Source organism: Salmo salar, chromosome 19 (genome assembly GCF_965601325.2).
Source record: "Salmo salar chromosome 19, fSalSal1, whole genome shotgun sequence".
Classification (NCBI taxonomy): Eukaryota; Metazoa; Chordata; class Actinopteri; order Salmoniformes; family Salmonidae; genus Salmo; species Salmo salar.
Window position 1 is genome coordinate 58,639,080 of NC_138309.1, and position 27,602 is coordinate 58,666,681.

Sequence of the window (27,602 nt, forward strand, 5' to 3'; positions counted from 1 at the left end):
TAAAAAACACCTAGGACAGTAAACAGTAGGGGGGAATGGGTGCCAAAGGGTTAGTTGAGACACCCCTTGTTTCTTGGAAACCATACACAAAATGTATAATGTGACCAAATATTTAGGAAGAGGTCATAATTTCATGGAGTCTGTGAAGAAGAAACCACTTGGGAAAAGTGGTAAGGAAGTTAGGTCCAAAAAAATGTATTTTTCACAAAGTTAAATACATTTATTGTGTTATAGGTTTCATGATGCTTGTATCTAAACCGAAGTAGATCGTTTTAAGACTGTTTTATACATCAGTCGGGGTCTCTATAAGCTACAATATGAGGTCATATACCTAGCATGAGAGTGCATCCTTGTAGCGGTGTGGGCTAATATAGTCAAGGCAACAACTACTCTTCCTGGGGTCCAAACACATTAAGCCACTTACATTACATATTAAACAAAAGATAAAACGGTACATCATATAACATTATTACACCACTACATATCTACAATACAAAATGTATAATACCACTATACAACAATACTACATGTGTGTAGAGTGCGTGCTAACACTTGTGTGTGCATGCGTGTGTCTACCTTTTGTGCGTGTCTCTTCACAGTCCCCGCTCTTCCATAAGGTGTATTTTTACCTGTTTTTAAAATCTGATTCTACTGCTTGCATCAGTTACCTGATGTGGAATAGATTTCCATGTAGTCATGGCTCTATGTAGTACTGTGCGCCTCCCATAGTCTGTTCTGGACTTGAGATTGTGAAGAGACCTCTGGTGACATGTCTTGTGAGGTATGTATGGGTGTCTGAGCTGTGTGCCAGTAGTTTAAACAGACACCTCGGTGCATTCAGCTTGTCAACACTTCTTACAAAAACAAGTAGTGATGAAGTCAATCTCTCTTCCACTTTGACCCATGAGAGATTGACATACATATCATTAATGTCAGCTCAACTTGCTCAATTTCCACATGATTCATTACAAGATTTAGTTGAGGGTTAGGGTTTTGTGAATGATTTGTCCCAAATACAATGCTTTTAGTTTAAAAAGATATTTAGGACTAACTTGTTCCTTGCCACCCACTGAAACAAAGTGCAGCTCTTTGTTAAGTGTTACAGTCATTTCAGCGGCTGTAGAAGCTGACGTGTATAGTGGTGAGTCATATGCAGACAAAGACGCTCTGGCCTTACTGAAAGCCAGTGGCATGTCGTTAGTAAAGATTGAAAAAAGTAACATCATGCCCCGTGTATACAAATGGTAAACAAGCAGGGGTCTAGCCCCCATTGAGGTTCTTGAAAGTGAAGGGAAGAAGTCCATTTGAGCAGCAGCAAGGGATGGAAAAAAATAGACTGAGTGATACTGAAGAGGTACATTGACAAAAAATGTAATGAACATGTACCTGTGCGAAAGAGAAGATATGATAGAGTAGCAGAGAAGGTCTTGTCTGATGACATGGAGTCTGTGCTTGCTAAACATATCAAGAATCTCACTGACCAGTTTCATGGGTTTAGTTGCCTCAAATGCAGAGAACTTGCCCACGAATGTGAAGGCGGCTCAATTTACCCTGTCCTTATACTAATTTTACCCCATACCTGGTAAGTTGTGCCAAGAGGTCACTTTTATTTGGACATGCTATATTTTCAAAACAGTTATGTTTACATTACATTTGATTATTTACATGGATACTCCACATCCTGAAATCTATGTTAGAAAGAATACTATATTTCCCTTGACCTAGTGATGCTGAATGTAAAAATGGCTAATTTTACCCCACTCACCCCTATTAATAAGGAAGAGGCTATAAGCTGAAGCTTAAACCGACTAGCAAAAACGTAAAACTGATCCTTACCTTAACCCTAACCTTCACCTAATTTTAATCAATTCTGAAATATCGGTTTGGACGTCAGGCGTGGCCTTATAGCGTTTTTAATCATCTCGACCGGTTTTCCGGTAATATGTGAGTGATGTCATGATTGCTACGAGGAATGGCAGCCCCTTGGCGATAACGGACGTCACCGAGAGGCAGCACTGGAAAAGAGCTGCTTCATTTCTGTGTTCACTATCAAATTAGTATCGGTGCGTACAGCACATTTGAGAAACTCTGGGATATTACACTCCAGCCATGCGATACACTATATATACTTTCCTGTTATGCATCACGTATTGGGGTAAATTGAAAATATGTCGTTATGGTTTAATATTTGCTATCTGAAGGTCTTTATATTACATATAATCATATATAATTATAATGAACAACTACAAAAATAAGGTGTGTTTTACTGTACAGTATTTGTATGCACAGCGACCTAATTAGCCCAAATGTTAATAGCACATTTAGTACTTATTAATAATATTACAAAGTTGATCACTTGTATGATGCTCGTAGTATGATCAAGGTCTACAGTCTAGACTTTAAATCAATGACAATTACTATAAGGAAAAGATGACTGTTAAAGTAGGTCTGGATGTCTGTTCTTTCAGTTGTACTGGTCAAGGGCGCAAGGAAATTGGATCATGTGGAGCGCTACGATGTAGTCCGACCTCAGAGACTGACTGGTCGGGTCAAAAGAAACATTTTCTCAAACCAGGTGCTTACATCCCGTTATATTTTCTCTATAATTAGGTAATAGTGGTTCCCTGCAAATTAGGGAAATATTTCAAATCCCGATGATGAGGGGTGTTATAAAGAACAGGATAGCTTTTCATTGTCGACAACTAAACAACGTCTTTGCTAGGTTTATCCTGACGAGTTACAATATGCATTAACCATTGATGGAGAGAACCACACTATTCATCTGGAGAAAAATAGGTAAATCATTTTTAACTGTCCACCAATTACTAGACGAGTTTTGGTAGCATATTTGGTAGCTGTTATATTCATTGTTCTACTACTTACTCTTTTCATAGGCAACTTATTGGGAGGCATTACGCTGAAACACAGTATTCAGAAGATGGAAGGCGGGTGACAACATTTCCAAATTATGAGGTATTTAAGCCATTTAAATGAATACCTTACATTTTGTTTCATTTAAAAAAAAATCATTGAATGTTATGCAGATTTCATGTGTACAGTATTTTAAGATATGCTCTCAACCAATACTTGTATTCATTTCAACATTTTAGGACCACTGCTATTATCATGGTCATATTCAAGGCATTGAGGATTCATCAGTTAGTGTTGGAATCTGTTCTGGCATTAGGTAAGTGAGATATCTCCATATTTCCTGTTTTCTATCAGCAGTTTCTGAACTTTTTGAATCACTTTGAATGACTTGAATGACTTGACATTTCACTGGAAGTCAAAGTACTCTTTTGAGAAATTCAACATTTCTACATTTACACAGATGTGTAATAGGAATGACAAACATTTGGGGTTGAAATCATTTTGAAAGAGGTCTTACACATTTAGAAATGTACCTGTCTTTTATGATGTTGGCTCTAGTGCCATTTCACCTCCAAGACAATGATTAGAGTTGCTATATCATATCGTTTGAAGGAACAATGCTATGTTAATTGGGGAGAAACTGATTGTCCTTGCAACACTTAGAAAACCACCCTCTGATGTGTCTTTCCAGTGGCTTTGTGAGGGCTGAGCAGAAAGTCTACCTGGTTGAACCTTTAGGAGACTCTGCCGATGGGGAGCATGCTCTGTACAGACAGGAGCACCTCAGAGCCAACAAGACCAGCTGTGGTCACTCCAACGACAGCACGGTCTATGACCATGACCAGGGACCGGCCCCCAGACTCTTAGGCCTCTTCAAGTCCAAAGGCTGGGTACGCAGTTACTTACTAATGCTTCCTTTTTGTTACTTACACAAAACACATCCAAAGTGTTCAGAGATTATGTATGTTGTATTTATCTTGTAAGAAGAGTCCAATGTTTTCTTATCTCTCTCTCTTTTTTTTTTTTTTTTTTAGAAAAGTAAACCCATCACTGGGCCTCAAAGATTTGTGGAGATGTATCTGGTGGCTGACTATACAGAGGTATGTTATGTATCAATATAGATGTTATGTTTTCTGTCTTGTTTCCTGACAGCCTTTGTTGGTGGCTAACCTATGTGTGTTTGTTGTTTTTTCAGTACAAACTATTTGGAAGCAAAACCCAAGGTCGAATGCTGGAAATTGCCAATCATGTTGATAAGGTACCTTTTCAAGGAAGTCATTTTGTGTGTTTGTTTGTGAATGGCTGCATGAGCATAGTTAGGTCAATGAGTTTTTCTGAGCTGGTCCAGGCTCTAGTTATAGGTACTTAGGATGCTATATTGAATTAGCCTACTGTAATAACAAGGGCCTAGGGCCTGGAGTCCCCCACCCCACCTGTCTCTAGTACATATATCTTATATTAATGAAGGAGTTATTGAAAAGACCTCTGTCTTTACATCCTAGTTGTATCGGCCATTGAACATCCGGGTCATGCTGGTGGGGTTGGAGATATGGACTACTAGGGATCACATTGACGTCACGATCAGTCCTGAGAACACCCTGAATAGGTTTCTCCAGTGGCGCCAAGACGACCTTCTGAAGAGGGCAAAGCATGACAATGCCCAGTTTGTCACGTGAGTAGTTAGCCTTATCTTCTTTGTGTTTGTGTTGTGTGGAAGGAAATGGATTGCAATTAATCACAATAATTGTTCCATTATTCTATTGTTTGGTATTATATGCTGTAAAAAATATCAATATAAAATGTTGTTTTTAATGCATAGCATTGAAACGATGGCCAAATGTCTTGTTTCGGGGGGTTTGCAAAGCTAATGACAGTTCTAAAGCTTTCCTCCAACATTTGGTTGTTGTTTTCAACAGTGGTAAAGATTTCTTGGGCGATACTGTCGGACTGGCAAATAAACTTGCCATGTGCACTGGAAGTTCAGGTGCAGTCAACCAGGACCACAATAGAAACCCTATTGGCGTTGCCTCAACCATCGCTCATGAGATGGGCCACAACCTGGGCATGTCCCATGATACCTCAGGCTGCACCTGTGGGACATCGCTGTCCAACGACAACTGTGTCATGGCAGATCGGGTCAGGTAAATACAAAAACACTCACACGTTACACATTCACTAACACATTGACACAGTGAGGAATTCCCTATGTTAGTTATTATGTTAGTCATTCTAAAGTGAGCCATCATTCCCACGCCTTTAGGTCAGAGTACCCAGGGCTGTTTAGTGGCTGCAGTCAGGAGCAGCTGAGTGACTTCCTGGAGAGAGCCAATCCCAGATGTCTGCTGGACACGCCTGGCTCTGATAGGCTGTATGTGGGGCCTGCCTGTGGCAATGCCTTCCTGGACCCGGGAGAAGAGTGTGACTGTGGAACTGTGGAGGTAAGTCAGGCTCACAAGGTGCACTGGCATTGATTATATCATCTTACACTATTCCACTGACTCAATCCAAGGTTTATCTTTGTTGTAAGGATGACAAAACTTTGCAAAAGCTTATAAAAGGGCAAGAAAAAAATACACACGCATGACTGCTTTGTTTGCACTGTAAATTATACATTTTGGATGACTGACTAAACGATACATTTGGTTAGATTAAATCGTTATTTTGTCTTTTGTAACTGATTGGTGTGATTTTTGGCCCTCCTAGGAGTGTAAGAATACCTGCTGTGACCCCACTACCTGTCGCCTCACTGAGGGATCCAGCTGTGCTCATGGAGCATGCTGTGAAAACTGCCAGGTAAGTGCATTTTGTGCATTTTCGGTCATATGTCAAATCCTGGGAAATCTGGGTGCTTTATTAAACCTATGATTGAATGAGTCAGACCAGCTGGTAATGTCCACCTCTGATCTCTCTTTGCTCATCACTGTATGATTGAATGAGTCAGACCAGCTGGTTTCATCTTTCTCTGATCTCTCTCTGCTCATCACCGTATGATTGAATGAGTCAGACCAGCTGGTAACGTCCACCTCTGATCTCTCTCTGCTCATCACCGTATGATTGAATGAGTCAGACCAGCTGGTAACGTCCACCTCTGATCTCTCTCTGCTCATCACCACTCAGACAGACACACCCAACCAACTGCAACTAATAACCACCAGCAAAAAAAATGAAAATAACATAGCCAGAAGAGAAGTAGTGTTTGGAGAAACCAGGGTTGAAATGGCAGCAATAATACCAGGAAACAGATGCACTTGTTCCCCTCTACTGTACTGCACATATCCTTCCTTAATATGACAGTCAGGGGACTGTAAGAGGCAGACAAACAAAAAGGTTTAATGGGTCCGCCCTCAAAGATTTTGCATGGACTTTATTATTCCATTTTCTGTATTATTTTCAGAGCATCAGGGACAGCGTACACAGACGTTTCAGCAGGCATAGTCAGTCATCAAATACCATTTTTACTGTATGAACCAAACTAACCAAGAATCATACACTTTGCTGTAGTAGTAGAGTCCAATTTTTCGTTTTGAAGTTAGCGCTTTGAGCGTAATGTTTGAAAAGCACTGTACAAATAAAGTACTTCCTCAACCACTAAACTATTTGTTCTCAATCTTCAGCTGAAACAAGCAGCCAGTTTGTGTAGAAGAGCTGCCGGTGACTGTGACCTGGCAGAGTACTGCACTGGAACTTCAGAGCATTGCCCAGAAGATACCTTTCAGATGAATGGGAAACCTTGTAGCTATGGTCAGGGCTACTGCTACAATGGGCAATGTCCGACACTTCAGCAACACTGCAAGAGACTGTGGGGACCAGGTACTTCTGTCTTTATTGTTTTAAGTACATAGCCAATCATTTACACTGCACTAGTTATGGCACGGCGTAACCATCCAAAACCGTATGACGTTATTTCATTAGCACAAAGCAGAACCCTTCCAGAAAAAAAAACCAGGCCTAGATATAATCTCCTTCGGTCAGTGCAGGTAGAACGTCATATTGTGAATTGTGCAACGATGATCATCTACAGTAAGGATTCATGTCGTGACTGTCACACCTTTCTCTTGTTTTCTAGCGGCACAAGTAGGCATGGATTCCTGCTTTAATCTAAACCTGGGTGGCAATGAAGGAGCCCACTGCGGAAGGACCAAAAATGGCTTTGTTCGCTGCACACCACAGTACGTGCCCGCCCATCTGACTTCCTGTGTTCTGACATTTCCTGTTTCCCATCGAATGTGACCACACAATGTCCCTCCTCGAGGCAATTTACAAATAGAAGAAAACAGATATTACAAGACTTCCATACGTTTGTGCTGTTAAGAAACATGTTGCCATATTTTGACGTCAAATACTAAGTCAATTTGTTTTCTTCTCCTAGGAATATGAAATGTGGAACACTATTTTGCTCTGGAGGAGATGAGTATCCCATCACTGGGCAGAAGGCCTTCTACAGTATGCAGGGAGGGGGGACATGCAACATAGCAGTGGACCAGGATAAAATACGATCTCTGGACATGGTCCCAACAGGAACTAAATGTGGCATGAAGGAGGTAAGACTGTTTATGAATTCCAAATCACCCCTCAGTAGGGTCTATATGAATTCATGGACACGAATTCATGGTGTTCATATGAGAGGGCAAATGAAGTGAACAATTCTTTGTTTCCACAGGTTTGCTATGATCACAAATGCCAAGATGTCAAAGTCTATGGTCAAACGGAGGACTGTTCATCCAAATGTCACAACAATGGGGTGAGTGCATTGGCTGTCGATTTTCGAGTCGTTAGTAAAACTTAGCTAGAATTGTATGGACCCAATCATCACACACTGTGCGCTCTATTGTTAGGTGTGCAACAACAAGGGACAGTGCCACTGTGACCCAGACTGGGCTCCACCCTACTGTGACGTCAAGTATTCAGACTTGCCTCGAGGTACGCCTCATTCACTCTGTTGTGACATGCATTGTTGTTCATGAAAATGAACATCTTAATGATTGGTTATGTTTTGCTTTGCAGACGGGTTTGGGGTGGTAACTGGCATCTCAGCAGCGATAGCTGTGTTGTTGCTGCTCACTTTCCTGGTTGCAGGACTGATGTGCTGCAAGAAAAACAAGAGAGAAAACTACACCTCCAAAAGGTGAATTTTTTTCTCCACCAACATGCACGTTTTTAAAACGAATTGTTAATGCCACTTCGCAGTTGTCATTTCAAATGATTTGGTACATAATCAACATATTGATGTGCAGGAAAGTCCACTCTACCTCCGGCCAGTTGAACCCAATGTTCCGGGAGAGGGGTGCGAAGGACAAACCTCTGAGCAAGCCCCCCCAAATTAGCCAACCCACCTTCATGGAGTCATCTGCAACACAAGCCTGCACCGCTCTGTTTGTCACTGTGGTCCCTTCCAGGCCCCCTCCACAGGTGAGCTACATTACCACAAGTTAACATTATCTTAGAATTACCAGTACTCCAGGCTGACTGATGAAGACCTTTTATGTGGAGTTACTAGTATTATCATACATGTATGTAGTTCCTATGTAAAATATATTGATAGCAACAAGAAGTGAAACAGCTGCTGAACTCATAAAGATAGCCTGCCTAAAGTTAACGTTGGTATATTTTGAATAGACCAGGGATATTTGGAAAGAAAAATAAATGCCAATTAAATGGAGAGGAATATTTATGAGAAAATGTTGTCTTGCAGCCACCAAAGAGCTTGCCTGCAGTGCAGCCACAGTCTCGCATTGAAGCGGTGAGCTATGCCAATTGAAATAACTAAATGTATCATATTAATAAACTCTGGAATCTTAGAAATGTATTCTGCAGTGCCAAACTCATACAAGCATTTTTATTTGATCATCAGACTAAACCTCTACCTCCATCAAAGCCTTTGCCGACTCTGAGTAGCAAACCGGTGAGTCATTCCAGCCATTACGATGACTAACATGTTAACAACATGGTATAACAACATGGTCTCCACACCGTCTAATCATGAACTGATTGTCAATTGTTTTATATTGTTCTATTAGAAAATCAAGCCTGTCGTCCCAGTGCCTCCAGTGAAGTCCAGTCCTTACCCAGTGTCTCCAGTCAAGTCCAGTCCTTACCCAGTGCCACCAGTGAAGTCCAGTCCTTACCCAGTGCCTCCAGTCAAGTCCAGTCCTTACCCAGTGCCTCCAGTCAAGTCCAGTCCTTACCCAGTGCCTCCAGTCAAGTCCAGTCCTTACCCAGTGCCTCCAGTCAAGTCCAGTCCTTACCCAGTGCCTCCAGTCAAGTCCAGTCCTTACCCAGTGCCTCCAGTCAAGTCCAGTCCTTACCCAGTGCCTCCAGTCAAGCCCACAGCACCAAAGGTACCCAGCAAATACCCACAAGTAATTGTTTATCTAACATTTTTCGTAGTCGTGTCTCGCAAATTCTACATAGCAGTTAGATAAAAAAAAAATGTTTCTTCTGAAACCATTGCATTGCAGGAAAGTAAAAGTAATTTTTTTAAAAACATTTTGTGTTCGTAATTCTTTGCGTAACCAGAAATGAAGGGCACGTTTCAAGATGGCCGTCTAATTGATCCCTGTGTGTTGAGCAGACCTCAGGAGGAGCAAGCCACAAGATTGCACTGAAGCCTCCCCCCATGCCACGTCGATGATGACTGCTGCATGGAGCAGTATGGTGACTCATAGGAAGACAAGGCTTTGAGGAGGAGCCTAGTCCATGTTTCAGGCTCTAGGAGGTCCTGGAGGACCGAGCCTAAAGTCAACTGTGGAGAATGTCTTTGAAGACTCAACATCAACATGGTGGTGTCTCAAAATGTCCTCCTCAACCACTGTGGAAAAGTGGTTTGGAAAATGCTGGAACAGAATTGCTGGTGCATTTCTCACACAGTGTTTTTTTATTATATATATTTTTTTTTACAATAATTGTGTATAATTTTTATTCATTTTTTTTTACAGTAGACCACTCCCTTTTAAATAAACCTAGCAGTTGTACTTGTTTTTATAGGCTGCTTCAAAAAAACATGAGGGGAGAGCCTCATGCTGCCTTCTTGGAATTGTACATATGAATGTTCATTTTAAGTTGTGCTCAAGTCATTGTGTGTCTTTTTTTTTTTAAACGAAAATGTATTTATTACATTGATATTAGTTCTTTTTTGAAAGATATTACTAATGAATATTACAAGTGAGAGAGAGATAGGCTTACTGAAATGAAATACTGTACTGTATTATACCTGCTTATTGTGACATGTGCAATAATTCAGTCCAATGCATCCTTGTTCTTCAAATGGCCTAGGAAACTGTTGATTGTAATACAAATAAAAATGTGCCTAAACAAATCCATAGTGTTTGTCTTAGTTTTATCAGACACTACTCATCTCAGCCCAGAAGTAGGACAGAGAAAAAGGGGAGAACACTGTTTATATTAAAGAGAAGCTAAAAGAAATGTTTACATATTCATTGCATTCCTTCATCTGACAGTACAATCATTCATTTTTTATGATAAGCTAATGCTCGAGTGGAACTGAATAGTTTTACTCAGACAGAATTCACCAAGGAGTCATCTAGTTAATTGCACGATAAGCCAAAAGCAGAAAAGTCTCACTAGCTAAGAGCATTAGTTCCACAGTACTTCATGGTTTCATATCTCTTGCTGTTAGGCACTTGTTTTTGTTAACATGCTGCAGCACCGCTCTGTGTCAAGCACGGCAGTCATGGGGTGCACGAGTCTGTGGGAAACAAGCTGAGGAGCACACAGGATTTCATGCTCAATGAATAGTGAATCATTGTCAACCTCCAGTCAGTGGGCTGGAGGTTGACAATATAGTATGTATCTCACTAGAACAATACAGTATTCACTAACAGGTTGTGTTTGTTGCAACCAAAAGAACAGGGAATGCCCTCAGTTGCTCCAGGAAGAAGCTAGACCCATCAATATATTGCACAATTGCTACATCTAAGAGAACAAAAACAGCTCAGTGACAAATTCAGTTTTGATTCTGTCAATGTCTAATTCGATGGCAAAAGTGCCAAAGGGAAGCATTTCATTAAAGCCCCAATCAGTAAGATTTCTAGTCTGAGTGTGACTTAAGCCCCGTTTATAACTGGCGCTAAAATGCATCCTTGGTCCTGATCTTGTCCACGTTCTGATTGTGCCCACATTTTCAGATATGCGTTTACACGTAGTATTTAAAGGTGTCTCTTATCTGTCCACTGTGTCTGCATTGGTCCCTTCCTTTATGCAACGGCAGTCTTCAATTACTCATTTTATCTCCCTTGATATCTCTGGTGTTAATAGCCTGAAACCATTCCTAAAATATCCCTCATTCATTCTGGTGGGGTCATGATGGGAACACTCATCCAATGAAAGAACAATCATTGATGGACCATCATTTCAAGTGTATTATGTCATATGATAATATACTTTCCCAGACGCTTTCATCCAAAGCCAACCAAAGTTAGATCTGTGTAGCCTCTGGATTCAAACTCACTGGGTTGTTGCTAGGACCATGCCCTAACCAGCTGAGCCATATACAGTAGACCATACTGTGTACTGTATATTAAGTGCTGACACAGACTGACGTTGAGAATAGTTCCCAGATTGATGGTTTTCCTGTGCAGTCTCATGAGTGACTATCCAAAACTACCAAATGTTATAGCAAGAAATGCTAGAAAGAGGAGCGGATCCGAAAGGAGGAGCTCTGCCCTCTCTCTTTGCAAGTTACGGGCCGAACGTCCCCTCTCCTTCCGAAATTCAAAAGATGCTAACACCTGCGAAATCTTGATTTGTCCAAATAACCAGAGATGAAAAACCCAATCACAGGACCTACTGCTGGTCTTATCCTAGACATCCAGTTCAGTTCTGACAGATTCTCTCAGTTCACACGCAAAATCTTTCCACAAAAGAAGATGGTGTTGCCTGCCAGGAGCCATAGGCCCATTGGCCACATAGCCTATTGCTTACAGACTGACTCAGAACAGCTCCCAGATTTACGGGCAGTCTCCTGGGCAGTCTCGTGAGTGACTAAGGAAATGGTTTGGGAAGCATGGAGTGACTCCCCCGTGAGGCCCTGATCTGGGTCAGCTCGGACTGAGGAGTAGAGCAGACAGGAATCCTGATCTAGGATCAGTTTGGCCTTTTTAGACCCAAATGAACACGATAACATGTACAGGGAGGACCTGGTCCTAGATCAGCACACAGATGCTTTATGCTCAGGAATGTAGCATTAAGTAGGGGTTGGTCTCAGGCATGCTGAGGCCTCCGATGATTCAGTCTGATTCACTCAGTATCAACGTAGTAAAACCCTGCTGGTTGTTATTAGAATGGGGGATGGGATGGCTGTGTCTGAGCTTGTTTTAATTGTTTCATACTTGGTTCACTAACATTGAAACAATGAGCTATGTCTTGTTTTCTATTAAGGAGTTAACTAATAGTGAAACAATGAATTTTGTGTTTCTGCGCTTGTTGTTCACTCAGATTTCAACAACGGTTACTGGGTTGGAGGGATTACAAAGAATATGTTGTATTATTACAAAAGAGTACATTAACAACACTTGGAACATGGAACAAAGCGTACAGCAGTTATTGTGGTCTTGTATTAAGGAATGTTCGCATTGTAAAATGCTAAATGAAAAACACCAGACAAAACCACTTTGCCTCGTGAAACCTAGAGTCCTAGACTGGGCTTCAGGGCAGTCAGACCACAAGTTTATTTTTATACACTTCTACAGTGGCAGTTGTTTCTTACAAACAGTTGCTATTTTAGTGCAGCTTGCCAGGCCACAGCAAACGCTGAATAGTTTTATTCATTTACCTCATCCATCACCGCAAAGTGAATGCAAAGCAGAAACTAACTCAGATTCTTAAGACGTGATGACACTCACAGCGTAGGATTGACTAATAGCCTATATTTAAATGATGCCGTGTGAGCAAAGAAACATGAGAAGTTGCACAGAACCATGGATGATGAAGATATCTTCTTCCTTTCTTTGGAGCAAAAAAGAAGCACAAACAACAAGCAACTAAAGCTCAAATACTAGGTGAAGAGAGAACCAACTGCCTCTTGAAGAAGGGAATGCAAACATATTCATTTGACAAATGCTACGGTCACATGTCTGAAGAGAGGACAAAAAGACCTACTATTCCATTTAATAAAATTATCCAAGAAGGGCAGTAGGTTACATTTCCCTGCCGGACATGACCTGTCCAGCTCCACAGACACCCCCCCGCTCTTAAATCATTTCCTGACATCTGCAGTAAAACTAATATATGTCATGGCCAGCTGAGAGTGACTCTTTTCAACAGAAACAAAGAAATATTGGTGATAATGACAGGGTGGGGAAAGTGCAACACCAGTATATCCTGCACATCCTTCAGTGGTCAGTGACTCATGTATTGAATCAGTGACTGACTCTTAGGCTGCGTTTACACAGGCAGCCCAATTCGGATATTTCTCCACTGATTGATCTTTTTCAGAGCTGATGTGATTGGTCAAAAGACCAATTAGTGAAAAAAATGATCAGAATTGGGCTGCCTGTGTAAACGCAGCTTTAGCGTACAGGAACAGAACTTGGCCCATATCCACAAAGCATCTCAGAAAAGGGCTTAGGAATCCTGTTAAAACCTGTTTTAAGACAACAACAAAAAACAACATACAGCTCAGAGTAGGTTTGGGGATGATGTTAAGATAGTACCCAGACAAACTGTGAGCCAGGAGTCAAAAGAACTCATACAAGTTTATCTCAGATGGTAATCAGGACAGATAGTGATGACGCTCATTGACTTTGTTGGAAATGGTGGAATAACCGAAGAACTCTACAGCACACGTTGCTTCAGACAACCACAGTGAATGTGACTGCATCAAATGTTGCAATGGTAAAACATTTGATATACAGTTTGACCTGACATGATCACTTTGCCTACTCTTAATTATTGCCTCATTCTGATGGTGGTTAAAAGTGGAATTTTGACAATAATTACCATTATATCAACACACTCACTCCTGTTTAACAACTAAATCACTTTGGCACAGTAGGCAGTCGACGTTTGAAAGGTCTACCATTTTCATCGAACACAAGCAAAGTCAACATGAGCCCTAGACTCCTTCAATTTCATCCTTTATAGGCATGCCCAATTTAGACATCCTTTATAACAACGTAATGTTGCGCTCCAAATGGATAACTTGAAATAACGGAAAGAAAAAACGTGTATATTTATACGCCTAGTGGTTATAAGTATTTAGGCATAGCATGTAAAATAAGCCTTGTGAAATCAAGGCCAAAAGCGCAAGAGACAGCGTCGCCTGTAGCTCTACATTATTCTATACGATCAATCCATTAAATAATCAAAACATTCTTCTCCTTCACACAGACGCCTCCGTCTTCAGCAAGCCTCAGTTAAAATCCACCATTGGAATTTGGTAGAGCAGAAAATATAGACAGTGGCCACCACTTTCAGAAACAGGGAACACCAAACATTAGCTTCTTAGAACTAATATAAAGCAATACAAACTCAAGCCAAGTCCATTTTTATTGTAATACCAAGTCAACGTTTGATATCAATACAATACAATTACTAAAAAAAGTAAACATTCAGACATGGGTTTTAACATCAGATGGTGACAAACCTTGAAGAGGGAAACTGACATAGCATGTCACTTAAATACTACAAAATAAACATCCATTGCACTTAAACTACATAAATACAACTTATAGATTTAATGTACATGTCTTTCTGGAGCAAAGTGTGCACTTTATTTTTGTTACACCTCGGGTTGTACATTCAATCATTTATCATGGCCCGCCATATGTTTCTATTCATCGAGCATCCAGTGAAAAGAAAGTACACAAGAAAGACTGCACCCGACAAACTGAATTTAACTTGTGGTATTCTATTTTTCAGGTTTAAACATAACATTTTCAACATATGGAAAAAAACATACCAGCATCCTTGGTGACACAAACGTCACAAAGTAACTATAGGATTTCCATCTTTCCCCCCCTTCAATGTAAAGTGTGTTTAGTCATGATAGAATACTTTTAGTCAATCAAAATACAATTTATATATGATCAAAACCCTTTCCCCTTGATCGATGCATGACTTGATTTCAAATACAGTTGATACATTTCCTGTCCCGTTGGATGATTGTAACAATAGGTGTGTCACCAGGGCCCAGACTGATAAATAGGGTTCTAGAGGGCATCTTGGACCCCAGATGTCTGACTACTACTTCCTCGGCACAAACAGGATGGAGGATGCTTGGGAATGTCAAAGTGCTTTTGGTTGATTGTAATTTCCTTCCCCCTCTCTTTTCCTTGTGCTGTGTCACATCACAAGACATGATGGGGCTCAACACAAACGCGCGTGCATAGAAAGCTTTCTTATCGGTCCCATTTCCTTAACCCAAACACTTTCTAGCTATACCTCTGTCATTCCAAAACTTTGACTCACAATCAAATGCAGTTCTCTGATTCTTTGATAAGATAATAGTAAAATATGGATTTTGATGAATAGTGGTACTTAGATTTGCACAATGATCTGTAAGGTAAAATAAAAGGTGACATTTGCTTGAAGAGTAATGGACGACTGACATGTCGTGTTCAGAAACTCTTTTTTTGTTCATATAAAAACAAAATGATACATCATCCACCCTTCTCACCAAATAGATGAGAAAACGGAGAAGAGAAAAACATTGAGCATTTGTATTTTTTGATCTGCCTTTTTAAGAAGCTCAGGTTAGCCGTTAAAGTGAGTTACCAAATCCACACATCAAAATGTACAATTACATAAACTGCCGTCACTCCATTTTGTTAACAGCATTCTGTCCTTAGTGTTACTTGGTTGGAGGGCAGGCAGGGATGAGCTGGACAGTGCTTTGTTTGCTGTTGACATGTATTCACACATTTCATTTTAGCAGTTTCGTAGACAACGTTTCGTATTTAGTCCAGCTCCAATCTTGCTCCTACAAAGAGATGACATAATACTTGACCTCAATGTAGCTTTAAGGTTGTCGCTGTAACAAACAATGGGTTACTGGAGTGGCCACAAGGTCAAAATTGTCTATATCGTGAAAAAAATCATGAACAAAAATGTGGTTTTGGTTTTTTAATTTAAGGCTAGTGGTTGTGGTTAAGGTTCAAAATCACATTTTAAGAAGACAAATTGTAGAATTAGGTGGGGTTTCACTTCGTGGCTACGGTAACTAGTGACGACCATGGTGTTTGGGTTGTGGTTTAGACACAGTATTAATCTCAGTGCCTTCCAGGAAAGGCAGCCAACCTCCCCAGAAATGTTTTGAATGGATGAGATTAGCCAGTTAGCCTTAAGGACATGTCTGAGCCCACTTAATACAACACAAGGTTGGATTAAAGACAGAGAGGGAACCTTATCACCCTCCTGACCTGGGACACCTAATCCCACCCTGATAGGGAGTGGACATACAGAAGAGTGTGACTGGTAAATGACGCACACCAGTGGTGCCAACTTAACAAGTACCTACATGTTTCAATTCCACATTATAAATAGACTGAACAAAAATATAAACGCAACATGAAAAGTGTTGGTCCCATGTTTCATCAGCTGAAATAAAAGATTCCAGAAATGTTCAATAAGCACAAAAAGTGTATTTCTCTCAAATTTCATTTGCATCCCTGTTAATGAGCATTTCTCCTTTGCCAAGATAATCTATCCACCTGACAGGTGTGGCATATGAAGAAGCTGATTAAACAGCATGATCATTACACAGGTGCACCTTGTACTGGGGACAATAAAAAACACCACTAACATGTGCAGTTTTGTCACACAACACAATGCCACAGATGTCTCAAGTTTTAAAGGAGTATGCAATTGGCATGCTGACTGCAGGAATGTCCACCAGAGCTGTTGCCAGAGAATTGAATGTTAATTTCTCTGTCTCCAACGTCATTTTAGAGGATTTGGCAGTACATCCAACCGGCCTCACAACCGCAGACCACATGTAACCACGCCAGTCTCAGACCTCCACATCAGGCTTCTTCACCTGCGGGATCGTCTGAGACCAGCCACCCGGACAGCTGATGAAACTGAGGAGTATTTCTGTCTGTGGGGAAAACTCATTCTGATTGGCTGGGCCTGGCTCCCCAGTGGGTGGGTCTGGTTCCCCAGTGGGTGGGCCTATGCCCTCCCAGGCCCCCTATGGCTGCACCCCTGCCCAGTCATGTGAAATCCATAGTTTAGGGCCTAATGAATTTGTTTCAATTGACTGATTTCCTTATATGAACTGTAACTCAGTAAAATTGTTGCATGTTGAGTTTAGATTTTTGTTCAGTATAGATGTGCGTGTGACTTAACACACTGCAGAAAACGTGGTGACGTGCAACACTGAAATATAAGACACTGCATTGACAGAATTCCAGGCTTCCATTACAAGTCTTGCCAGCTGAGAGAAAACGGCCCAACTCACCACTATGCTTTTGGACTGTTCGTCAGCAGCTTCCTGCATCAGGCTGGTCAGCTGACTGAGGTACCTCTGGTTCTCCTGAAGCAGACGCGGGGCAGCATCACTGGAGGGAAGGAGATAGAGAGAGAACAAGTCACCTACTGTCCTAAGGGCATTCCTTTTTCATTCTGCTACATATAACGCATCAACCCCTCCCGTCTGTCTACTGTATAGCCCAGTACCTATCGTTGGGTCCAGGTAAGGAGGTGAGGGGGTGAGGGTTGCTGATGGGCTGGGCAGACTGGGCCCACTGGGACACCTGCAGGGGGTTGGATAACTCTGGGCTGGCTGCTATCGAGTTCCTTGCAGAGTTCTGAGCCTGGGAGAAGACAAATTACTTACACTGAACACGTGTTCAATTATTATGACCTAGCTAGCTAAGTGAGTCCTATAGAAAATTGCACGATTTAAAATAACCCAATGCCATCTTACAGTAGAGCTCATGACTAACTAAACTCTGGTTCTACCTCTCCGTCACTCACACAGGCAATCTTCAGTAGGTGCCAGAACTCTCTCTGTCTTTTGACCTGCATCTGCATCACAGTGTTGTCGGCATCCTTGATGTTCTCCAGCGTCTTCTCAATGCGTGGGAACAGGTCAATTATCTTCTGCTTGCTCAGTAAGATCTTACTGCATGAGGGGGGGCAGACGGTAAAACCTCAGGAATAGCAAAGAGGACAAAATCCAACTAGGCAGCTATATCACCACATTTCTGCGGAATGTTCAGAATTCCGAGAGAAATATATTGCATAGAACAGACACATGCCTCTCTGACATGTAGAGTATAGAATCATGTCAGCTCTATTCATGCTATTTCTATCTGCAACACTCAGTTGGTGATCCGGGGTGATGTGACAGTCCACTGAACAGTGCCAGGACCCGGTCTACCTGAGGTGTGTGTAGAGGTCCCGGAGGACCTTGTCCTGGTTCTGGACCGTCTGGATGATGGCTTTAACCATCTCGGAGCTGTCGCTGCTCACATCAGGGTCAGGCGCTGAGGGAAGAACAGCACACTGGTGTTAGGTGGTGGTAGCGTTCAGAATTACAGTTGTACCATTACAGATTCTATTCAACATCCAAAAGTACTAATGTCTTATGGACATTTACGACAGCTGCAATGCAGTGACTGTTTATTGGTCCAAAGTGGCTTACTTCTGCATTTCATCTTCAGTTGTTTGTAGAGTTCAATGGCCTTCTCCTCTCTGAAAAACAACGAATAAACAAGTCGTTATCTTAGAACATTCATTTTATACAGAAGAGTTGACCTTTTCTTCTTAAAAAGTGTGCATTTGAGTACTCTAACATCAGTGTTTCCCAACCCTGGTCCTCTAGTACCCCCAACAGCACACATTTTGATTGTAACCCTGGACAAGCACACCTGATTTAACTTGTCAACTAATCATCAAGCCCTTAACTAATCATCAAGCCCTTGAACGAGGTGCATTTGTCAAGGGCTACAACGACACGGTGTACTGTTGGGGGTACTGGAGGACCAGGGTTGGGAAACACTTCTCTAAAATGTATATGACTGGCAATGCAAATGAAAGAACAACATTAGGTTAGCTGTCAGGTCAGCTACTAGCTTTAGCTGGACACAGAAGCCAGACATCTCAATAAGGTTCCATCTACTTAAGAAGGAAAGATTCACCCGGTTTGAATGTTTGAACGACGTATTGTGCAGATACACAGGAAAACATGAAATGACCCCAGGAATCTATAGAACATCGCTCAGACACTCAGACAGATAGACCCTTGATGCGTTTCATGGAGGAGAGACAGAGCGTGCCATTCATGCCTAGTATAGAACACTCACAGCTGCTCCATGACGTCTCCTTGGCGACGGGCGAAGGGACTCCGCTGCAGCTCCACAATCTCCGAGTGTAACGACATGATTTCCTCGTCCAGGTGGCTCACCTCTGCCACCTGGTGGACCAGACACATTACACCTGGTCTTTCAATGGTAATAGGTAGAGTTGTCCCTGAGCACTGAGAGGGTCATACTTTTATTAACCTGACGATAACAGTTGGTGGGGTAATCTGATTCTAGACCTGTGGTTAATGATATGTACACATTGATTCCTGAAGAATATAACGTCTTAATACGTCAAGAGTTTAGTTCAACTGTCGTACCCCATCAGAACCCCAAAAATAAGCTTGTTTTAGTCCAATGTTTGTACACAATGTCATTCTAAAACAGTTTATAACCTCAAAACTATACATTCTGATATCATGGATGGGCAGTCCTTGCATCCATAGCTCTGTCTATGAATTTGAGTGGTTACATTTCTCCAGCCCCATCCCTCAGCCTTTTACCAAAACAAGGGCAGATGTGTTCTATACCAACAATCAATTTGGAATGAAGAAAATCAATTTTATTTATATATATATATATATATATATATATATATATATATATATATATATATATATATATATATATTTTTTTTTTTTTTTTACAGCCGGACTGCATGCAGCAAGGTTCCTAAGTTTGTCCCCATCCTTGCTGGTACCTGTGCATATGCAGCAGCTTTCCCCTCGTTCTCCTGCCACGCTTTCAGCATCTTCTCTGACGCTGAGGGGTAAAAAGAACCAAATCTCATGAAAACAACTCCTATCCTTTCACAAGACAAAACCATTGTTGCTTCTGAACTGGCATCCTATACCCTAAATTGGGAAATGGCACCCTATTCTCTACTGTGGGCCCTGATGAAAAGCAGTGCACTATATAAGGAATAGGGCACCATTTCAGACACAGGGCCATGGGGGTGACTATTCTTGGCACTACCAATCATTAGCCGGCAGACACTCACAGATCCCATAATGCATCTGGTCGCTGTACTTCTCCAGGTCGTATTGAATGCTGCTCTTGAAGAAGTCCAGCTTGGCCTTCAGCTGCTGGGAGAAGGCAAACATGCCGTTCTTGCACCGGGTCAGGTTGGTGTTGTAGCGCAGGAGGCTCAGCCTGGACACACACACAATAGAATAACTGTCTGTTCAAAGACAGAAATGTACATCAAGATAACACAGGATCACACCAATTTCCCCTCCAAAAAACGTCAGCCTCGAGCTAATTTCAGCGCTCGTGAACGGAAAGGTGAAGATCGTGAGCCTTCTGTGCGATTTCTGGAACGCTTCAACTTTGAACACTGAGGCTGTACCAGTTAACAGCATCTACTCGCACCCGCGGGTAATTGAAAGAGCACTCGTACCTGTCAAAATGCACTAATTCTACTGCAACCCTTTTCGCTTACAACAAAATCGCTGACTCAATCTTGCAAAGTTAGGTTGGCTGCATTTAAAAAGGGTGATATTATGTTAATTCGACCACAATTCCCACATCAGAAAAGTTGAACTGAAAGCTCGTGTAAACTAATGGGGCAACACTAGTGCAGTTCACTGAAGTTCAATCTCATGAGTCTCAATGCGGGCTGGCATTGCTTCTGCACGGCTGCGCGTGCAAAGCTCATTGGGAACATTGAATCACACACCACAGATGAAAAAGCAACTGGCCGATTCTTCGAAAGCAAGTCTGGGAACTTCTTTTACATTTACGGCATTTAGCAGACGCGCTTATCCAGAGCGACTTACAAATTGGTGCATTCTCCTTATGATATCCAGTGGAACAACCACTTTACAATAGTACATCTATATCTTTTTTTTTGGGGGGGGGGGGGGGGGGGGGGGGGGGGGTTTAGAAGGATTACTTTATCCTATCCCAGGTATTCCTTAAAGAGGTGGGGTTTCAGGTGTCTCCGGAAGGTGGTGATTGACTCCGCTGTCCTGGCGTCGTGAGGGAGCTTGTTCCACCATTGGGGTGTCAGAGCAGCGAACAGTTTTGACTGGGCTGAGCGGGAACTGTGCTTCCTCAGAGGTAGGGAGGCGAGCAGGCCAGAGGTGGATGAACGCAGTGCCCTTGTTTGGGTGTAGGGACTGATCAGAGCCCGAAGGTACGGAGGTGCCGTTCCCCTCACAGCTCCATAGGCAATCACCATGGTCTTGTAGCAGATGCGAGCTTCAACTGGAAGCCAGTGGAGTGTGCGGAGGAGCGGGATTTTAGCAATTTCAGTTTGGGAATATGGTAATGTCTCAACGTAAAGAACCTCACTTCCTTTCAGATTTGTTTAATTCTAGTACAGCAGGCTGGCTTACTCACATGGCAGCCCTCTGGCCCTGGAACAATCTGCTGTAGTCGTCCTTCAGTCCACAGATGTAACTAACCGCCTCGCCCCACACCTTCTTCAGCACCACCAAGGGAAGCTGGGACTTAGCCTCCCGTACTGGGAAAAAGGACGACAAGCTTCTACATAAGGCTTGGTACATATGAAGGAAGAACAAACTGAAGACATTTTTGAACCAAACGATGGAAGGAGGACTAGTTTAACCGAATGCTCAATTCTGTTTTTGCCCAAAAAACTAAAAAAGCACTACCTCTAATTGCATGAGCTTGTATTCCGATCCAAATCGGTTTAACATCTCTAAATATTTATCAGCGAGCAGAGAAGACAGTACTCACCAATAGCGTTGACTTTATCAGGCAGCTGTCTAGCACTGAAGGGACCAGAGTACTTGGTGAGGCTCTTGTCAAACAAATAGATGATGTAACTGTCCCAGCCTCGCTGCACAACACACACACAATCACTTTACATGGGGGTCAAATGCAAAACATGTTAACGCTAAAGAGGTGAGTAAGATTTACAATGTGTTGCATCGAAACCTGCCCGACGACTCAAAATGAATTCTTCCACTGCTCTATCGTTTGCTGCATACTTCAGTCTGAGACAGCCGTCATTTAAGTTGTTTGTGGTGACGTCAAAATGAGGGGTGTCAGAGTATCAATGACACATTTTTCAAAACGTCGCTTTACCCACGTGTGTTTTGGCTCTGGCCCAACATATCGGTTTCTGCGACCAATCAGACGGTCTAGAACGAATTTCCATTCTAGAAATTGTCAGGGAGGTACTCCGATCCAGACCCACTGCGGAGAACAAACTAACGTCCGTGGGTGTGGCGTAGCGTTCGGCCGGAGCAAGGAGTTCGTGTAGCCAGGCAATCAAAACTACATTCTAACAAATAACATTACACCAACGAAGTAGCAGAGTGGAACCAAAAGGAGTCCTACCACCCCGTCGAGGACACACTGGGCTGCAGCCTTCCTGGGGTCCAGCGACACCCCCGTCTCCTGCAGCAGCTCCTGGTTGACCAGCTCGATCTTGGTCTCTGTCTCGATGCGGCGCTGCAGGCTATGGAGGCTCTCCTCTGGGACCAGTTGGAAGGAGTGGACCTGGGCCGTGGTCATGTTCAGGATGTGGACAACCTGCAAATGAGAGAGAATATATGGGTAAAATAAAGGAAGCCGATTGGCTAGCAGAATGAGTCAATCCAAAATATCAAGCACTGACAGTCAAACTTAACATTTTGCTGAAAAAGTATATTAATTGCACATTCACTTACTGAGGAAAAATAAAGAGTTCACAGAATTTTGCCTATGAGACCAAACCAAATAAATGAGGCCAGCCTTGACAGAGAATCTGAAACACTATGGTCAGCTCAAGAAATACAGTATGATACATTACAGAACTAACCTTCATGCATAATATTTGTTCCAGCACTTCAAAGCACTGGGGTTTCTTGCTGTCAGCGTTGGTCTTGCCTCCCCTCTGGACAGGATCCCATTTCAGCATCAGCTGAAGCAGCATCTCCATGCGCTCCAGCAGTGTCCTGAATGAGCACAGCGCAAATTAACATTGCCCCCGGTGGAGGGGAAATAAATAGGTTCACTCTATACAGGTCATGGGTCGTTTCTCTCGAGTTAAGAGTCACGGTTTTCAATTTTCAAGTTATGCTACTCAATGAGGTGAAACACTTAGAATGTTGTCATAAATTGAGCTGACACATTTCAGTTCTACATGACATACAGTCAAAAGTTTGGACACACCTACTCATTCCAGGGTTTTTCTTTATTTGTACTATTTTCTACATTGTAGAATAATAGTGAAGACATCAAAACTATGAAATAACACATAGTACAAATAAAGAAAAACCCTTAAATGAGTAGGTGTGTCCAAACTTTTGACTGGTACTGTGTGTGTGTGTCACAGACAGACAGACAGACAGACAGACAGACAGACAGACAGACAGACAGACAGACAGACAGACATCTCTCAATGCTGTTACATGACACCCTACTGAACAGGCCCCTGGTTTCCCAGGTAGAAATATGTCTGTGGCTAAAGGTTATGATGAAAACCAGCATACACATCCTTCGAGGACCCTGCTATACGTAAAGATGTTAGGCGACAGGTAGTTAATAACGCCATCAGAATGAAGTGTGTGATGGCGTCGGACCTGCTTAGATTGTTGGGGTATGGTAGATGTGTGGAGAATCTGACTTCCCCATTCAATTCCTCCACAGCCATGATGTCTTTGGGACCTTTGCTCCGCACTTTACTGGCCCTGAGGAATAACAACATTGAAATGGCATTTAGGATGGTTACCTAGTGCCCCTTGGAGGATAACTTAGAATTAAAACTAGCACTTGAAAACTGTGTTACTGTATTAATGTTACTCCTTTGGGGTTAGGGACACAATCAAATGCAGAGGGACAACTACCATTGAACCGGCTGAAGATTGTGCAGAAACGGCCGGAATCCACAGCTGCATTCAAATATCATTGTGCCAAAACTCCAGTAATCCACTGTGACAGTGTAAGGCTTATTCTCAAATAGCTCAGGTGCCTGGGGAAAAGATATGCAATGTATCAATATGTAAGTCCGGTTTAAAAAAACAAAGACAGTGGTGTAGCGTTGAATCAATAGGAATCTAGGAGTGCTTGCGGGAGGATGGATATTATGCTCACCAAGTACTGCAGCGTTCCCACAAAAGAGGTGCACAGACTCCCCTGGTCCAAGTCTTTGGCATAGCCCAAGTCTATGATTTTGTGAACCAACTGAACAAGGAAAACATTATGAGAAATTGTAACATTGCAAGATGAACAGTAATCTTTCAAAATAACAGACAATGTCACCATAGTCGAATTCACACTTTACAACACCAACAACACAAAAATGTAGACCGTTTTAAAACAGAGCATGGTGACACATTCTGTGTGCTGGTCCATAAATATTGGGTTACCTTTCCATTGACATCCTGCAGCACTACGTTTTCTGGTTTAAGGTCTCTGTGTATGATCTTGTTTTCATGTAAATACTGGACGCCTGAACCTGTTAAGACCATTCAGAAAAATCAGCTCTATGCAGAGCAACGATGGACACAATACAACGGTGTGGTCCAGTACATACCGACGTCATTAAGCAGGGAAAGCACTTCACTTTCTTTCAGTCCACAGCAATTTTCTGGCTTGCTCAGCATCTGTCAAATTCAACCATACACACATTGTTAGACAAATGCCTGCTAATATGAAGGAAAAAAATGTATACTTCAGACCCCATGACAGAGCAAGCCGCCAAAAAACATTTTGTTGTCGAGCCCTTCCGCGAGGCATTTAACTACTCCAGGGGCACTGCGCCGTGGCTAACCCTGTGTTTCTAACCACTCAGGAGAGTATGTAGGTGCCAAGGGGTTTCAAATCAAAATGACACATTTGCGTGGACTTTAAGGAAAATGGACAATTAAGTATTAATCCTCTGCAGTCCACCTTTCTGAGGTCTCCCTTGGAGCAGTACTCCATGGCCAGCAGTGGAAGGTTGTTTAAGGCAATGTGCTTCATCTCCTCTGGCACCTCTCGCGCTGTCACAACATTGAGATTATTCAACCTGAATATGAAAGAGATAAGAAAAACATTGTACTTGATACTAACGAGAAGCAAATGCCGATATGTCAATGTATCACTGAAAAGGTAGAAGTCACACAGTTCAAATGTGGGTGGCGTTCAATGATGTACAAAGGATAATACGATGAAGACAAACTTTTTCATGATCTGGATCTCTCTGCTCCATCTGTCTTTGTTTCTTGGTATTAACTCCAGACGACACATTTTCACTGCTATTTTTTCCGATGTGTCCTTGGAAACAAGGGGGGAAAAGTATAATCTATTATCTTGATTGAACCTGTAACAGCTGGTCAATTCAACAGATGTGTACTTATGAATTCACAGAGAGAAAAATACAAAACAGTACGGTATTCCAAAAGTTATTTTTAAGCAACGAAGTGTTTCTCTCAACTGGTGGCCATTGGACCTATGATACATTATCTGCCACCCAGTCAGGCCTACTGTTTACATCTAGGACGTGGTTGACAACCTTTCACCTACTTGTAAACATATCTCCAGATCTGATTTGGCAGCAGGATGTGTAGCTACATTTATTCAAAACCAGAACAACTAGGGTTAACTATAGAAATGTTGCTAACATTAGCTAGCTAGTTGGAATACTTACATGATTTTGATACAGGTAGACATGGGCAAAACCGCCCATGCCCAATCTCTCTTTGAATTCCCAGTCTCCACAGTTTTGGTTTTGTCTGAAAGGAGGCTTATCCATTGCTGTAACGTTAATAACATGAACGATTAATGTTACATTTGGATATGCAAATTGGCAACATGTATAGTTAGCCAGCTATGCTGTAAATCAAGCATTTACTAACTAACTGTTAGCTTGATAGCTAAGCTAATTATAACAGCTAACAGCTAACGTTAGTGGTACTAGCAAACGTTAGCTAGCTAAACAACTTTCAAGTTTGCCTTACTAGTACCTTCAACTTAGCTCCACTGTCAGGTGATGTCCGTAAACAAAATGTATTAATAGCCAATAGACGTTTAAACTTTACAATCGCCCATATTTTCCTCGCAGGGTTGTACCCATGACTGTTCAACGAAGCTTGTAGACGAAGTAAACATAGCAACCGTTAGCTAGCTAGCTCGTTGGACAGACAGCTAGCTAACGCTGCTGGCTATCAAAACTGGGAAAATATTGGAGTAATACTATAATCTAAGATAAGTATTACGTTACTTTGCTATTTCATACGAGAGTCATTGGCTGTTGTTTTTTCCAGAAAAAGAAAGATAATCTTCTTGTGTCTGACCAATGCACCTAGACAGGAATGTGCGCTTTCCTAGATGTGACGTCACCAACAAACCCGGCAGCTTTTCTGAATAAGAAATGAAACGGGGGACAGGGGCCTCGTTTATTTACGCTGACAGTGATGGTTTAATATTCGCGGAATAGTTAGGATAGGGTACCATTCGCTCCATATCTTATTTCATTGGAACCACTTCACAGTAGCAAATAGATAAGCCATTTCAAGTATTTTGCTCTATTTGACCCGAACTGAAGCGCAGTTTAACAGTAGAACAGACGGTTCACCTTTTCCATTGGCATTTGTAGGCTACTGCATCTGAATACTGTAATGTTACATTTCTTCAGTAGACACTATTTAATTTATTAACATTGTACATATACAGTATCATAACCATTGCAGAATACATTTCTCACCTTTGCTGGCCATGATGAGTTCATATTCCCGAAGTAGCCATACAGCAAATGACCATGCACATCTCTCATTGTGCATTTTACATTTTAGTCATTTAGTAGACGCTCTTATCCAGAGCAACTTACATTTCATACATGTTTTTTTTTTCTTCCCTGTGCTGGCCCCCCGTGGGAATCGAACCCACAACCCTGGTGTTGCAAACACCATGCTCTACCAACTGAGCCACAGGGAAGCCTATTCGATATTGTAAATTCAAGTTTTTGCATCAGAAAGGGAGCGCGGTTTATAACTTGCAGTAGAATTGAACAGTTGAATAGACAGTTGATATTTTGCATTGAAGTGTATAGACTACCACTGTAAATAGGCCTGTAGCCTACTTGTGCAGTCTTTTCAGAAATGGCACACGCAGATATTTATTAAATGTACGCAACGGTTATAATTGAGCTCCTGGTGAGGACTAGATGGTATAAAGCTAAGAACATTTACTTTTCGTAGCAGGTTAGGAGAACTTACGCAGCAGGTTAAGATAATTAACGTAGCAGGTTAGGATAATTAGGTTAAGGCTAGGACAATAGTTCGTTTTGGGGTTAGTTAACGTTCTCCCCGAAAATACACAAAAAAATGTTTTCGACGATTTATGCATCACTTCCGTCCGTAGCTGTATACATCTAGCCACAACTGTTGTGTCCGACAAAAGTTGCTGCTCAGTATGACATAATGTCAAAGACCTCGAACACCATGAGTGTGAAAGTACGTGACTGACACACACAGATTTACTTTCTTTTGTTCCATACTCAATGCGTATCTACCTTTTGAAAAGACAAGTGCAAAC

At 41.9% G+C, this 27,602-nt stretch overlaps 2 protein-coding genes across 5 annotated transcripts; one reads left to right on the plus strand and one right to left on the minus strand.

Annotated features, from left to right (window-relative positions):
* Positions 1 to 1,967: 1,967 nt before the first annotated feature.
* On the plus strand, positions 1,968 to 10,186 carry LOC106579287 (zinc metalloproteinase-disintegrin-like 4a). 4 transcript variants are annotated; one of them, XM_014159070.3, is made up of 23 exons: positions 1,968 to 2,155; positions 2,469 to 2,575; positions 2,723 to 2,796; positions 2,895 to 2,973; positions 3,111 to 3,187; positions 3,563 to 3,761; positions 3,906 to 3,971; positions 4,067 to 4,129; positions 4,374 to 4,543; positions 4,788 to 5,012; positions 5,132 to 5,309; positions 5,575 to 5,664; positions 6,486 to 6,681; positions 6,938 to 7,040; positions 7,241 to 7,412; positions 7,532 to 7,612; positions 7,707 to 7,791; positions 7,876 to 7,996; positions 8,106 to 8,280; positions 8,564 to 8,611; positions 8,723 to 8,773; positions 8,889 to 9,230; positions 9,443 to 10,186. In XM_014159070.3, exons 1-23 carry the CDS (start codon positions 2,110 to 2,112, stop codon positions 9,500 to 9,502), a joined length of 2,808 nt encoding a protein of 935 aa, XP_014014545.3. In that variant the 5' UTR covers positions 1,968 to 2,109; the 3' UTR covers positions 9,503 to 10,186. The 4 variants fall into 4 exon arrangements, with proteins under 4 accessions (XP_014014545.3, XP_014014547.3, XP_045558458.2 ...); XM_014159072.3 differs by having other exon boundaries at positions 8,889 to 9,209; positions 9,388 to 10,186; XM_045702502.2 differs by lacking the exon at positions 9,443 to 10,186 and adding an exon at positions 9,388 to 9,408.
* A 5,088-nt stretch (positions 10,187 to 15,274) lies between these two features.
* LOC106579286 (inhibitor of nuclear factor kappa-B kinase subunit alpha) lies at positions 15,275 to 26,322 on the minus strand. Its single transcript, XM_014159067.3, has 22 exons — positions 26,033 to 26,322; positions 25,717 to 25,823; positions 25,249 to 25,343; positions 24,978 to 25,095; positions 24,622 to 24,691; positions 24,455 to 24,543; positions 24,180 to 24,269; positions 23,933 to 24,057; positions 23,669 to 23,776; positions 22,906 to 23,041; positions 22,443 to 22,637; positions 21,837 to 21,939; positions 21,477 to 21,600; positions 20,134 to 20,285; positions 19,834 to 19,895; positions 19,137 to 19,246; positions 18,476 to 18,525; positions 18,212 to 18,317; positions 17,806 to 17,953; positions 17,506 to 17,642; positions 17,288 to 17,387; positions 15,275 to 15,808 (listed from the first exon to the last, which is right to left on the minus strand). The coding sequence occupies exons 2-22, from the start codon at positions 25,819 to 25,821 to the stop codon at positions 15,752 to 15,754; spliced, it is 2,280 nt and encodes a 759-aa protein (XP_014014542.1). The 5' UTR covers positions 25,822 to 25,823; positions 26,033 to 26,322; the 3' UTR covers positions 15,275 to 15,751.
* Between the last annotated feature and the right edge of the window lie 1,280 nt (positions 26,323 to 27,602).